This window comes from Ipomoea triloba, chromosome 4 (genome assembly GCF_003576645.1).
Source record: "Ipomoea triloba cultivar NCNSP0323 chromosome 4, ASM357664v1".
Classification (NCBI taxonomy): domain Eukaryota; kingdom Viridiplantae; phylum Streptophyta; class Magnoliopsida; order Solanales; family Convolvulaceae; genus Ipomoea; species Ipomoea triloba.
In genome coordinates this window covers 29,898,403-29,912,230 of record NC_044919.1, presented here as the reverse complement: position 1 = coordinate 29,912,230, position 13,828 = coordinate 29,898,403, and the positions used below count along the sequence as shown (strand labels likewise).

Here is a 13,828-nt window from a genome sequence, read left to right as displayed (position 1 = left end):
AAAAAAAAAAAAAAAAAAAAAAAAAAAACAAAACAAAAACAAAAACAAAAACAAAACAAAAACAAAAACAAAAACAAAAACAAAAACAAAAACAAAAAAAAAACAAAAAAACAAAAACAAAAACAAAACAAAACAAAAACAAAAAATTTATAAACATTGATTCCCAACTGCAAACATATATATATGCTGCATAAACAGATACAAACTTCAGTATGCAAATCAAATAAGAGCTCAAAGCAGCTCCCTAGTCTCTTCAGTAACATCTTTCCTGTAATTAATTTGCTCACATGAAACCTAAACGTTCCAAATCGCAGAAAACCTAAAACCTCAAATGCAAAAAATAATAATAATAACAATAGTCACTCCAATAAAAACATATAGTCGTTAAGCTCAAAAACATAAACCCTAGATTTCTCGAATCCTTCACATCACTACATCGCAACTAGTCGAAACCACATAGACGCGAAACAAAGATTGAAGATATACAAGTGACTGAGAGTGAAGCGGAGATACATACCTACACAGAAGTTGGAGTTTTAAGACAGAAGTATCTAGTCGAAGAGCGAAGGCGAGCGGGAGAATGATAAAGGCGAGCGCCAACAGAGTTCTATCCCGTAACTCTCATTGGCCGATTTAAGTATTGAATCGAATTTAGATAATTGCTGTTTAGCCCTTCTAGTTTCATTGTTTCCCCGAAACGGCCGAAAGGTTCTGTGTTTCTTAAAGTTGATTCATCATTAACTCATATTATAATTCATATCATATAGTTTGGTACGTGATAAATTAAGGGGTCATATACTTTATTTGTTCACTCGTATATTTTCAATTCTCCAAACGAAGAATCCTGATTTTAGAAAAATGACACAAAAATAGAAGAATGAAAATATAAAACTAGGTTAGAGAATTAACTTTAATAAACAAGTTTTATTTTTTCACTTCTCCAAATTTTTGTTTATTAAAAAAAATTCAATTTTCAACTTTAGTAAACAACCTCTAATAATTTGAGAATTTTGAAGAGATGGAATAATTCGAATTCCTAATATAATAAGAACGTGGACAAAGATAAAATTCGTAGAAGACAAAAAATCACTCCCCACTCCATATCTACTATCTACTATACTAATAAGAGCCAAAGAGAGTTAGGTCTAAAATGGGTAGAAAAAATGGCAGTCAAATTATTTAATCAAATAGATGGTTCAGATGAATTATTTAATCAAATAGATAGTTAAGATAATTCAGATTAATATTATTAATAGAGATTACTTAATTTAACCTTATTATCCGTTAAGTTTTCCGTTAAATATTGTCTTCTCCGTTAATATTCCGTTAACTTTTAACTTACACATTCATTTCTATAAAAAGATATTAGGTTCGAACCTCATCTCAATCAAATTTGACATAATTAAGTTTCTCACTCTATTTACTCTTATTAAATTAAATAAATTAGTAACTACAACAAAAAATGATAAATATATATTTCTTTAATTTAGAATTATGTGTCTACAATACCTTTATTTGAAAAAATTATTCATTATCAAAAATTTAAATTAAATAAGAGAAATAATTTCATTAGTTATATTGTCTTTATTTTCTCTCATGCAAAGATTCTTTACATTCAAATTTATCAATTGATATTCATTACATTGTCCATTATATTATTTTTACAATATCTTGTAATTAAATATCAAAGTTATAGTATAAAATAATGTTATATATTTATTTACCAAATATTTTATTAATACTTTGAAAAATAAATTTTAAAATAATTTGAATCTAATTATATTAACTACTTGGCGATTGGTTGACAAAGAGAGTACTCAAATAACCCAACAAATTGAAGCGGAATCGCTCTATTTTACTCTTATTGAATTAAATAAATTAGTAGTTACACCAAAAAATTAATAATATGTATTTATTTAATACCATGAAAAAAATAAAAAAGAATAGTTTGAAACCAATCATATTAACTACTTGGGATTTGTTGACAATGAAAGTACTAAAATAACTCATTACCCAGCAAATTGAAGCGAGAAACTACCTTTTAATATCTTTGGAATATATAATATTTTAAATTTTTAAATATTTATTAATTTATTTAATCTTTTTTTCTTAAACTAGGAATTTCTTTATCCACAATAACTCATTCAACAATAATGGTTGAACCAAATGAACCCCAAGCAGAACAACAAAAGGAAAGTCCATAGCTCCTATATCATAATCTCATTGCATCACGTTGTCATCTATGCTACCAACAATAACCGAATTGCAAATAACACACTACCAACGAAAAGGAAAAGAACACATAGTAAAGATGAAGACAATGACAATGTTACTTAAAAGAGAATTAATAACACTTAGAAAAATTCAAATGAAAAGTAGTATTTATTTATACTGTCATTTTTAGACCAAATATTTAGACTATCGATTTTACAAGGTTGCAAACATTTATTTTAGTAATAATTATAATGAATTTTCAATATTATCTTGTATTCATATACTTTGAGTTAGATATTTAAATAAAAAATTTCGACATTCAATTACCCATGTATAAACTTCTCCTATATAATCTTGCATTGATATACTTTCAAATATTTGTTTAAATATAAACATTGGGCATTAACCCATACGCGCAATGCGCGTATAAAACTAATTTTTTTTAATAAAATTAAATATCATTAATTAGTAAGATTCAAGTTCAAAATATCACTAATTAAATATGGGGTATTGAATCGCTCCATTGAGTCATACATGAAAACGACTTCCTATGTCCAAACACCACTGTAAGATCATCTTTGGGATATTACTTAAATCCTCATAAAACAGGATAAAAACCTCCTTGTTGATATCTTTGAAGAGGAGGATATGAGTCATATGACCACCATTACGAGCATTCTAATTGCATATGTGAAGTCAATGGATTAAAAGTTTCATTGTATTTTGCAAGAAACGTACTCCCCTTTTTGGTCGAGGATGACAAAGTTCAAGTTACCTCCTAAGAGCAACATTATCAGTGGAGTTTTTTCACGGTATTTTAGGAGTTTTTGTAAGTGTGATTAGGAAAGAGAAAGTGGGAAGAAGAAGAAAAAAGAAAGAAGGAAAAACAAATAAAATCTGACAGAAAAAACAAAAAAAAAATTAAAAATAATAATAATAAGTGTATTTGAAGTCAAAGTGGCCGCCAGCTGGCGGCCACTCTGACGCGCCCGCTGGGGCGCAGTGTTGCGCCCAGACGCGCGGCGTCTGGGTGTATTTTTATTTATTTATTTTTTTTTAATGTTCTGACATTATCCTCCATCTTGCAGGAGAATGATTTCCTTTAATTTTTGCCTCCACACCAATGCATTGAATCAAAGTGAAGATTATTAACTGACATGATCCCCTAATTATCCACAGATGGGAATGCCCTAAGGTGAAAACCTTCTTCTGGCAAGTCTGTACTGATTCTCTGTCTACCTATGATCTTTTAGGATAAAGCATGTTCCAGTTATAGAGATTTGTCAAAGAAAAAATTATCAAATTGCCCCATTAAGTCAACAAGATAGTGTAATTGAATCCCCTAATTTATTTTATTTTTCGAAAAAAACTCTATTCAAATTCCATAAACTAGTAAAATTATTCAATTAAATCCAGATTGACTTGTTTAGAAGGTTAACTCATCGTAAGGTTAACTCATACTAATTTGTCAAAAATAAAAAAGAAAAATGGTCAAATAGACCCTTTAATTTTATTCAAAAGTGTAATTAGACCTTTGAACTTTAAAAATGTGTAATTAAATACTCGAACTTGTTAAAATGAGTCAAATAAATCTAATTTACCAGTAGCTAACAAGTTACCAGTAAAATTACCAACATTGACCATTGTTGACCGCCGCTAACCACTGTTCACCACCATTAAAAACAAAAAATAATAATAAAATAAATTTTGGCGACCATTTCCACCGAAGAAGGCGACTGTTGGTCGTCCTCTCCAATGGAGACGACGCCAAATTTGGTCGCTTCTCCGGACACCTATTTTTTTTTATTTTTTTTTAATTTTTATGGTTGCCTGAATTTTTATTCGTCGAAATGTTGCCGGAATCTTAAATGACTTGTTATTTTATGTGAATAATCGGCTACTGGGTTTAGACGTCCCAAAATGACAAGTTTGAGTGTTTAATTACAAATTTTTAAAGTTTAAAAGCCTAATTGCACGTTTAAATAAAGTTGAAAGGTCTATTTAACCTTTTTCTCAAATAAAATGTAAGATGTTTTTTTTTTTTAAGATAAAAATGTAAGATGTTAATTTTAGAATGTTAAAACATTTAGTTGAACTTACCCAATAAATCGAAGTTTTAAGATTAAGGCAACAATTTTTAACCCAATCCAATAACCTCAATAATCATGTGACTTGGCTAAACAATAATATAATTAAATCTTTACTGAATTTTTTTTAAGCTCGAATCCATTACTTTTCATTTGAAAAAGTCATTTTATATCACCAGACCACAAGTTGATATATTATATAATGATAATAGTTTAAAGTTTTATTTTATATAATATATAATGATATGGTAGAAAAATTGATATAACATTAATGATGTGGCATTACATGGGTGCTTGAGTGAATTTAGAATAACAATATGCAAAATGTATAAGATTTGGCGTGCAAAATGCGTGATTTTGTTTGTTTTTTTGTTTTATATTTTTTTTTTTTTGGTGAGATTTGGCGTGAGTTAATAATCACCTAACTTTGTATCATTGTTACAACGTATTTATATCGCATTATCATAATATCAGCCAACTACTTTCAGTATGTCCATTTCTATAATTTTTTACTTCAATCATCATTGTTTTATTGTCACTTAACTTTTGACTGAAATCATCATGATTTATTATTATGTCATTATGTCACTTTACTTATCTTTTGATCGAAATCGTCATTATGTATTCTTATTTCATTATATCACTTATTGTAGGAATGAGAATCATTTTTCTTTTAATAATCTTCCCCAATAATAAGTCAAATATCAAATAAATACAATGCAAAATCATTAATTACAGAGTAATTTTTATTTGGTAATTGAGATAATCTCAATGTCTCAATGAGGCATTAATGGAATCAATATCTCAATGGACTTGGCATCATAATTCAAAACTACTTGCTTGACCAACCCCAACAAGATAAGATTAAGGTTATGAATCAAAGAGGAGCAATGTAAAACAACTCATATATTGGCTTAGTAACCTATTGCTCATCCTAAACCATAAAAGTGAAACCGATAGTGAAAAGAAAAGTCACGATGAAGCAATTGATCGTATGTAATACCATCATACATAAAATTTCGATGAAAACTAAACTTACCCCAAATATGAATAATTTCAACTATCCTTGGAGTAATCCCTACCATAGGCTGGCAGCTCACCAGACAATGGCCATGATCTGATAAGAAAGAAGCTTCATCCTTCTTCCAATGCATGTGAAAAGTGTGAACACATGAGGCAAATCAAGAAACATGGAATCAAATGTACATAACAAAGCCAGTTGTTAATCTATGCTATGGGAATAGGATCATGTTAGCTTATCAGTTTTGCTGCTAGTGTAAAAACATGCATGAAACCAATGCAGATCATTAACAAATAGGGCCAAATTAACCAAAACCAACACATTTCCACTAAGTTGGTTGCAGTCTTGCAGACTAACTTAGTAAACAAAAGCTGGAAAGCACAATGACCATTTTGCTAAACTTGACATGGATTGAGGCACTGGATATAAAAGAAACACAAAAGAATCTCCATATTAGACCTTCTGAAAAGCTCCATCAGATCAGCTCCCTTGCCTGCAGATTCTAATCTCCAGCAGAAATTTTAATGTTCTCAATTTAAGTAGACAGGTTATTCAACAGGTAATTTCCCTGCTCACTACAATTTCCTAAACTTGACATGCATGAAGCTGCTAAGACTTCCAAATAAGAAAAATGTGCATGGCTTCAACAAGATTTTCCATATATTACCTCATATAACATTTCATCATTTATTGACATGCCATAAAATCCTCATTTCTAGCAACTGGAATATCATCCTATTTCTGTCTCTAACCATTGTAAGCACAGAAGGTATGGCAGTAAATTAGATAGATTCAGGACCAATAATGAACAAGAAATGGAGGATATCACAAAATGTTCTGTGTAAGAATCTTAACTGAGCTTGCGCTCACACTAAGTCAGCCAAGCAGCATGCCAGAAAGTGTGGCATAAAGACCTAAACTCTATCAACGGTTGCGAGAAACAGGTCCTAAACCTCAGAAAGTTATCTTTGATACTATCATTCTAAATCAAATGTCCATTCACTTCAAAATAACACAACTGACTTTCACCCTTCTCCTGTCTAGCATCAGCAGTCCTAGAAAAACTGTGCTCAACTAATTAGATAAGGTACAGGAATCACCAACTATCACAATTAACATGATCATTAAGAGTAATGGAAGTGTCTAACACTAACAGGAAAGCATAAAAAGGAAGGAGTCAAATATAGACACAACAAAATTAGTAATCCGGCAAGTTAAGAAAGTCATAGCATATTTAAAGTACTAAACTCCATTTTAAGCAGTGATGATAACAAATAGAAAGTGATGGTTATAGAGTACCTAAGGAAATTTAGAAGAAAAGCTTAACCTGGATCTAATCATAATAATTTTCATTCCATTTAATTCATTTTCTTTTTTCTATGAGCTTGTTGCTCAAAGATCACTTTACAGGTTATGATTTTAATTATCGTGAGATCATTTATGTACAAGTTCTAATTAGGGCAACCCCTTAAATAAGATACAACTTCAACAAATTAAGTACATTGAAAATTGAGAACACTAGAACAGGAAAACTATTCAATCTTTCAGTGAAATGGATGCAAAAAAAAATGCAGAACCACATTAATTAACTTGCTTGACATAATAGGAAACAGTTGTTAAGTCACTGGAATAACCACAGAGGTGATGAATGGTGGCAGAAACAATAATTTGCATTGCTTAAACTGAAGTGCAGTGAGAGACAATCTATTACGCCGCATATTCTACCTTAGATTGGTTATAAAGGTATTTTGAAGCGTGAAGAAAGCCATAAAATACGCGAGGAAAAGCTAAATTCATTCGTGCAGGACAGTAAATTACCTAAAGACCAGCACTTTGTTTATGATCACCAATCATCGCAGCTTTATTGCGTCTAAACGCTTCATCGTCGAATTCCAGGTAATGAAACAGCTGTGTTCACGATTAAGTTGAAATCCTGGTTCCGATATTCGGTGTGATCGATAAGGAAGAACGCGTTAACCTTTTTAGGAGTTTAGAACCCTAATGCATCCGATTTTGGATTCTGAATAGCGGCGTGAAAATGAAAACGCCTAACTCGCTAATTATGGTGTAGTATTGGAGAACGAAATTTTGATATCATTGCTATATGAAGAACTACATTGAAGCTAGAATTGCTTTAATCCTTACATTGGAGGAGACGACTGGTAAGAAAAATAACGATTGGCGGAAAAAGAATTCCGGTTCTAGAACCAGATTAACCCATAACGATTAGGGAAATTTACAAGAGTACCCCTAAATCAAAACCTGATCCCCCCACCCTATCTATCTACCAGCTTCCAGATCACTTCCTCCCCTTCCTGGCCGTCGCTTTCTTCACCGGCGACTTGACGGACTTGGGCTTCACGCCCTTAGCCGGAGCCTTCTTTACAGGAGTAGCCTTCTTCGGCGCAGCCTTGGCAGGAGCAGCCTTGCCGCTCGGGGTTGATCGGGTGGCCGTCCTGGCAACCTTAGCCGCCGGCTCCTTCTTTGGCTTGGCTGCAGCCTTGGTCTTCGCAGCTGCCTTTGGCTTAGCCTTAGCCGCAGCCGCCTTGGGCTTAGCCGCAACAGCCTTAGCCTTGGGAGCTGGATTAGCCTTAGCAGCGGGCTTCGCCTTCGGCTTGGCCGCAGCTTTGGGCTTGGCAGCAGCCTTGGCCTTAGGCTTAGGCTTAGGCTTGGCAGGGGCGGCAGCCTTCTTCTCCTTGGTAGCCTTTGGCTTGGCCGCCGTAGCAGGCTTCTTCTTGGCCGGAGCGGCCGGGGCAGCAGCAGGCTTGGCAGCAGACGACCGAGCCGATGGAATCTTATACGAATTCTTCACCTTCACGAGCTTGTCAGAAGCCACAAACTTCCTCAACTGAACCAGCAACAGCTTCCTGAAATTCGGAGGCAGATTCTTCTGCTTGTCCTCAATGAATTTCTGGATCGCGTACTGGCTCGATCCAGTCCTCTCCTTCAGAGTCACAATCGCCTCCTGAATCATCTGCAACAAATTCAACCAAAAATGAATTCCAGTTCAAAATCTAAACAAACAAAACTCCACCGTCGGGGGAAAACATGAAAAGAATCCGTACCTCAAAGTAAGGAGGGTGGCTAGGGTTCCTCTTCCTGGGAGCAGCAGGTTTCTTAGCCTTGGTCTCCTTAGCCTTCTTAGCCTTGGTGACCTTGGCCGGAGCAGGGGCCGCCTCCTCCTCCTTGGAGGGCTCAGATTCGGCCGGGTCAGCCGTCACCTCCACCATAGCAACCGGTTCCTCAGCAGCCATTTCGACGCCTAGGGTTTGGGAAGGAGCAGAGATCAGAGGACCGAAAAAAGAGAAAACAGATCTAGAGAGAGAGCTAGAACTATGCTATTTTATTTCCGTTCTCCGGTGTTGTGCCGAGGAGGGAGGGCGGAGAGGGTTTAAATAGCAAGCTCCCACGGGTGTATATCCAAAAGACGAGCTCTGATTGGTCCAGATGAATTCGTCCCGGATCGCTGTCGTTCGAAATTTTAAATTCCACCCGTAGGATTAGATCCTATCCACGGCTGAAAACACGTGGTGACTAAGGCCTTGGTTGGGGCTCAATACAGATGTTGCTGTTTTGGTAACTAGAGGTGTGCTTTTGTGCTCAATTGATCCGGCCATAACTTGACCAAAACTTGATGGATTTTGATGAATTTTTGTTCAACTTGTAGGGAATTTCATAAGCTTTCTAGTGAATATTTTTTTGAGCAAATTGGATTTTTCGTTGGTGAGATATTGCATTTACAAGCATAACTATGCGATATAACGCTTTACTTGGAGCGTTACGTACTTTTTACGTATTATAAGAAAATGTTTCAAACCAAATCCAAATCTCTATGTTGGATATGATGCTACCTTAACCAATGATCCCATAGCATCAAGAATCACAAAAATCCGACATCTTTTGATTATAGATTTATCTATTTAAATACAATCAAAGATGAACATATTTGACAAATTACTAGAATTGTGTGTGCATACAACACTCTTTAATAATTTTGTTCTTAGTAAAACAAATATGAAATTGTGAGCACCCATTGAAGTAAATATATAATGATGTTGTTGTTTCAAGTGTATATATTATAGGTATTTTACATAAATTTTATATATTAACTAATCATGCATATAAAAATATAACAATATATGTATCTAAGTGACTTTATCATCACTAATATGTAAGATCACCAAAGATTTTGAGATTGTGAGATAATCTATAACTTTAGATGATAAATCACATGTTCATTCTACAATCTCTCGAATGTATTAAACAACAAATGATATCCTCCATGTAGTATACACTTACTACAACAATAAGGATTTCTTTAATAGCTCTATATGCATACATAGTATATATTGATTTCATAAGTTCTCATTTCACATATCTACATACTTTCATTTATCTACCTATCATTATGTTTCATATCAATGTGACTCAACTACACACTTACCGCACTCGATTCACCTATCCTGATATAATCCACATCCGCCAACTCATATCCAACTACACACTTACCCCACTCGATTTACATATCTTGATGTAATTCATATATATCCGCCAACTCATATCCAACTACACACTTATCCAACTTGATTTACCTATCCCGATGCAATTATCCGCCAACTCATATCCAACCACCACTTACTTTTTTTTTTTTACAACATTCCCGCTTATTCACACACACCACGTTTACCTACCTACCTTTAATCATGATCTTTGTCATAATGTCACATACCTGCCATATATATGATCACTTCGATATTTTTTTTTTAACTTCAATAATCATTATGTTTATTTTTACCGGTGTCTCACTTCACTTATCAATCTTTTTTTATGAATGGCAATGGGGCGAGGAACCCGCATTTCCATCCCACTCCCCACACCCGCGCGGGTAATGATTGAAATTCCAACCTCATCCCTACACTCGCAAAAATTTTGCAAGTGCGTGTAATATTCAACCTTGCAACTCTAATAATTAATATCACACTTAAATCTAATAAAAATTTTATAACTACAATTTAATTATTACATGATTTTTTTTAAAGTTTGAACATTATTCATATACATATCAATATAGTTCAGAAACTTGATTTCATGCAATACTTTTGAAAAAGATTGATTCAGTTTGTAATTTTTGATTATAATAATATTATACTTTTTACTATCAATTATTAATATGATCACTTTTAGTTTTTCAATTTATTCAAATTGACTAAATTCAATAAAAAATTTCTTTACTCCTACTAAAATTTCACCTTTTTAAATATAATGTCATAATTTATTCAAATTGACTAAGGGTGTGTTTAGAAAGCAGGAAAATGACTTCTGAAAAATGAGTCATTTTCCAGAAAATGAGTTCATTTTCAATGTTTGGATGTACTCTGGAAACTGTCTGTGTGTGTTTGGTTTATTTTCCTGAAAATGAGTAGAAATGTATAATTATATATTTTTATTATTTTATTTAGTATAAAAATATATAAACTAATAATATTTATTAGAAATTAGAAATAATTTTTTTTTACAAAAAAAAAAAAAACATCGCACCGAAAAATGACTTCCGGAAAAAAAAAAAGAGCTGGAAGTCATTTTCTGGAAAAATGAGCTCCTTTTCCGTGGTCAACAAAAAATGTTTTCCGTTGACCACATTTTCTGGATGTTGCCAAACACTGAAAGCCCGGAAAATGATTTTCGAAAATCATTTTCCGGGTTACCAAACACATCCTAAATTCAATAAAAAAAATCTCTTTACTCCCACTAAAATTTCACATTTTTTTTAATATAATGTCATTTGAAATATGTTGAACCAAATTTAATCAACTTGAAAAAATCTATAACCAACAAAAAAAAAAAGACATATATAGTAGAAAAGTAACTATTAAAAAAATATTGTGTTTTAATATTGATGTATTAGTCAAATTTAGTTATAAATTAACATCAACTACAGTGATCATGGTTGCAGTAGGCGCTAGTCGGACGATTAGACTAGCGCTCATCGCTTAAGCGATCTATGTGGTACCTAGGCTGCGACCTATAAAAACAAAAAAATAATGCATGTGTGTGGGTATATGTCATATATATATATATATTACTTCTCTTATTTATATAAATAAATAAGTTTAAATATATATAAATGTAATAAAAAAATTAATAAGACCGACTCGCCCGAGTTAACTCGGTTAACTTTGCTGAGTTGGGCAAGTTAACTCAGCTGAATTTTACCGAGTCGGCCGCCAACTCGGCCTAGTCGACCGAGTTAGGCACTAGGCGGCCGGCCACCTAGGTAGACGCCTAAGCGGGGGATTTTTGCAACAGTGACAGTGATTATTATAGTTTGTGTGTGCAATCCATTTGTGCTATTGAATATTGTAATTAGAGCAATAACCATACCAAAGAACCACAAGGACAAGAACTAATTGTTCTCAAAATTATTCTTTCTACATTATTTTTAGAATAATCAATAGAACCAAACACATTATTACAATTTTATTATACATCATGTAGTTCCATACACAAACATACAAATAAAAATCCATTAAAAAAATAAAACAATGAGATGCTAATGCATTTGAATCCCCAAAGCACTAGTCCATAAAGAAGTTCAATTTACTATACTTTTTAAATTATACAAGATAAACGGATATAATAAGTGAATACAAATAACACAAAAATGATATAATAAGTGAATACAAATACAATTTCAGCTTTACATATGAAAAAAATGGAGCGGATCAAATCAAATTTAAGAAAGAAAAAAACGCAATGACATTTTTGTAATTATCACCAACTTTACTATGTAAACGTGAACACTAAAACCTACAATTCTAAGACTTTTTCAGGTTTTCACATTTAGTAATTGAGTAATAATGATAGATTGATGAGCATTAGGGGCAATTGCCTTCATTGAAGGGACGACATAATAAGTAAGATGAAGTAATTTAAGGATGAGAAGATAATTGAACGGTGACGAGGTAATTTAGGTATGATGAGATAATTGGGGCTTACTGATTGACTTTCCATAATTTCATGATCTCTATTTATTACATTTATTTAATGTGTAACAACTACTTTAATTATTGCTTTGACCGAATTAATTCTAAGGATTATATTGTCATATGTCTTTTGGGCCTTCACTATTATAGGGGCTTTTTGGGCCACTTGAGCCTATACCATTCATATTAAAATATTCATTTTTATTAGACTTAATTGGTGCAATAACTCATACTTTATTGGGCCTATTATGCCAAACTCAAATAGTTTGTAATGGGATATTAGGGGTTGGGCTTGGCCCACTTAGCTATTATACACGGTCCAGGGTGAGGAAGTAGTAGGGGATGCATAGCTAGACTGGCTGGACTCTATGGCGGTTGAGCCGGGTGTGGCAGGCAGCGAGGGTCGTCGATGCCAGAAGGGGTTGCGGCGGAGGCCTCAGGTGGGTGGGAGCTCACGTCGTGGAGTTAGCGGGGTCATGGGTCGTGGTTGGCCATATGTGGTGGCAGAGTGGTGCAATGTCCGAGGAGTGTGTTGGGGGTGGCCATGCACGTGGCGTCGTGGGTGTGTATGGCGCGTCCGGGCATGGGCATGCATAGGGGCGACTGACGGGGGTAGGGGTACGTGGTTGGTTGGGGATGATTGATATGATAGGTCATACGAGTGGAGGGTAGAGATGCGGTGTAGTAGTATAAATAAGGAGATTCTCAGCTTGTTTAGGGCACACAACAAAGACATGAAGACTCTTGTGCCTTAGCGGTCAAGTCCTTTTTCTTTCTGTTCAGCGGTCTTGGGTTCGAGTATTGGTATTTAGGTTGTTATAGCTTAGTCTTTTTCCTTAGTTATTTATTATTATATTCTTCGATGTATATATCCGTTCATTAGTTTATTGGGCCACTTCGTGGGCCGTCTACGGGCTTCTTGTGTATTCTGTTGGACCTCACGCCTCCAATAAAGCATTACTTTCCTATCTCGTTTTATATTGCTATACTCGGGTTATGGTGGACCCTGTCCTGATAAAGCCATTGGTTTGTAATGGACTTTTACCTATTTTGATATACAAAATTCAATGTTTATCAATAATATATAGGAGTCTTTTTGAGTTGATTAACCTCTAAACTTTATTTAGTGGCAAGGTATTGAGTAGTTAGTGGAGCACCTCGAGAGATTTGTGATGACCTACTTGAAGATAGTCTTTTTACCTTTGGATTTGCGAGGGTCATGGTTAAACGTTGAGTCTTATTGATTTCATATAAAATTGTCCAAAATATCATTTCTAATAGAAAAATATTATAAGAAGTGTTACTACTTACTAGGGGTAGTACTGTCAAAGCGGTCCGACCCGCCCCACAGTTGGCCTAATTTTTGGCGGCTTTTGCGGGTCGGCCAGCGGACTTTTGTTTTTTTATTTTTTATTTTTTTTTGTTTTATTATAGTGTGTACACAAAGTGTACACATGAATATATATATATATATATATATATATATATATATATATATATATATATATATATATATATATATA

At 33.7% G+C, this 13,828-nt stretch overlaps 2 protein-coding genes across 2 annotated transcripts in view; both read right to left on the bottom strand.

Moving 5' to 3' along the window:
* LOC116016354 (flowering locus K homology domain-like) overlaps positions 1-648 on the bottom strand; it is a 5,447-nt gene extending 4,799 nt beyond the window's left edge. The window contains exon 1 of the mRNA XM_031256588.1: positions 518-648. The gene's annotated coding sequence lies outside the window, so the exon portion shown is untranslated. The remainder of the gene's footprint in view (positions 1-517) is intronic.
* A 6,747-nt stretch (positions 649-7,395) lies between these two features.
* Positions 7,396-8,695, bottom strand: LOC116017128 (histone H1-like). Its single transcript, XM_031257659.1, has 2 exons — positions 8,388-8,695; positions 7,396-8,296 (listed from the first exon to the last, which is right to left on the bottom strand). Exons 1-2 carry the CDS (start codon positions 8,574-8,576, stop codon positions 7,622-7,624), a joined length of 864 nt encoding a protein of 287 aa, XP_031113519.1. The 5' UTR covers positions 8,577-8,695; the 3' UTR covers positions 7,396-7,621.
* Between the last annotated feature and the right edge of the window lie 5,133 nt (positions 8,696-13,828).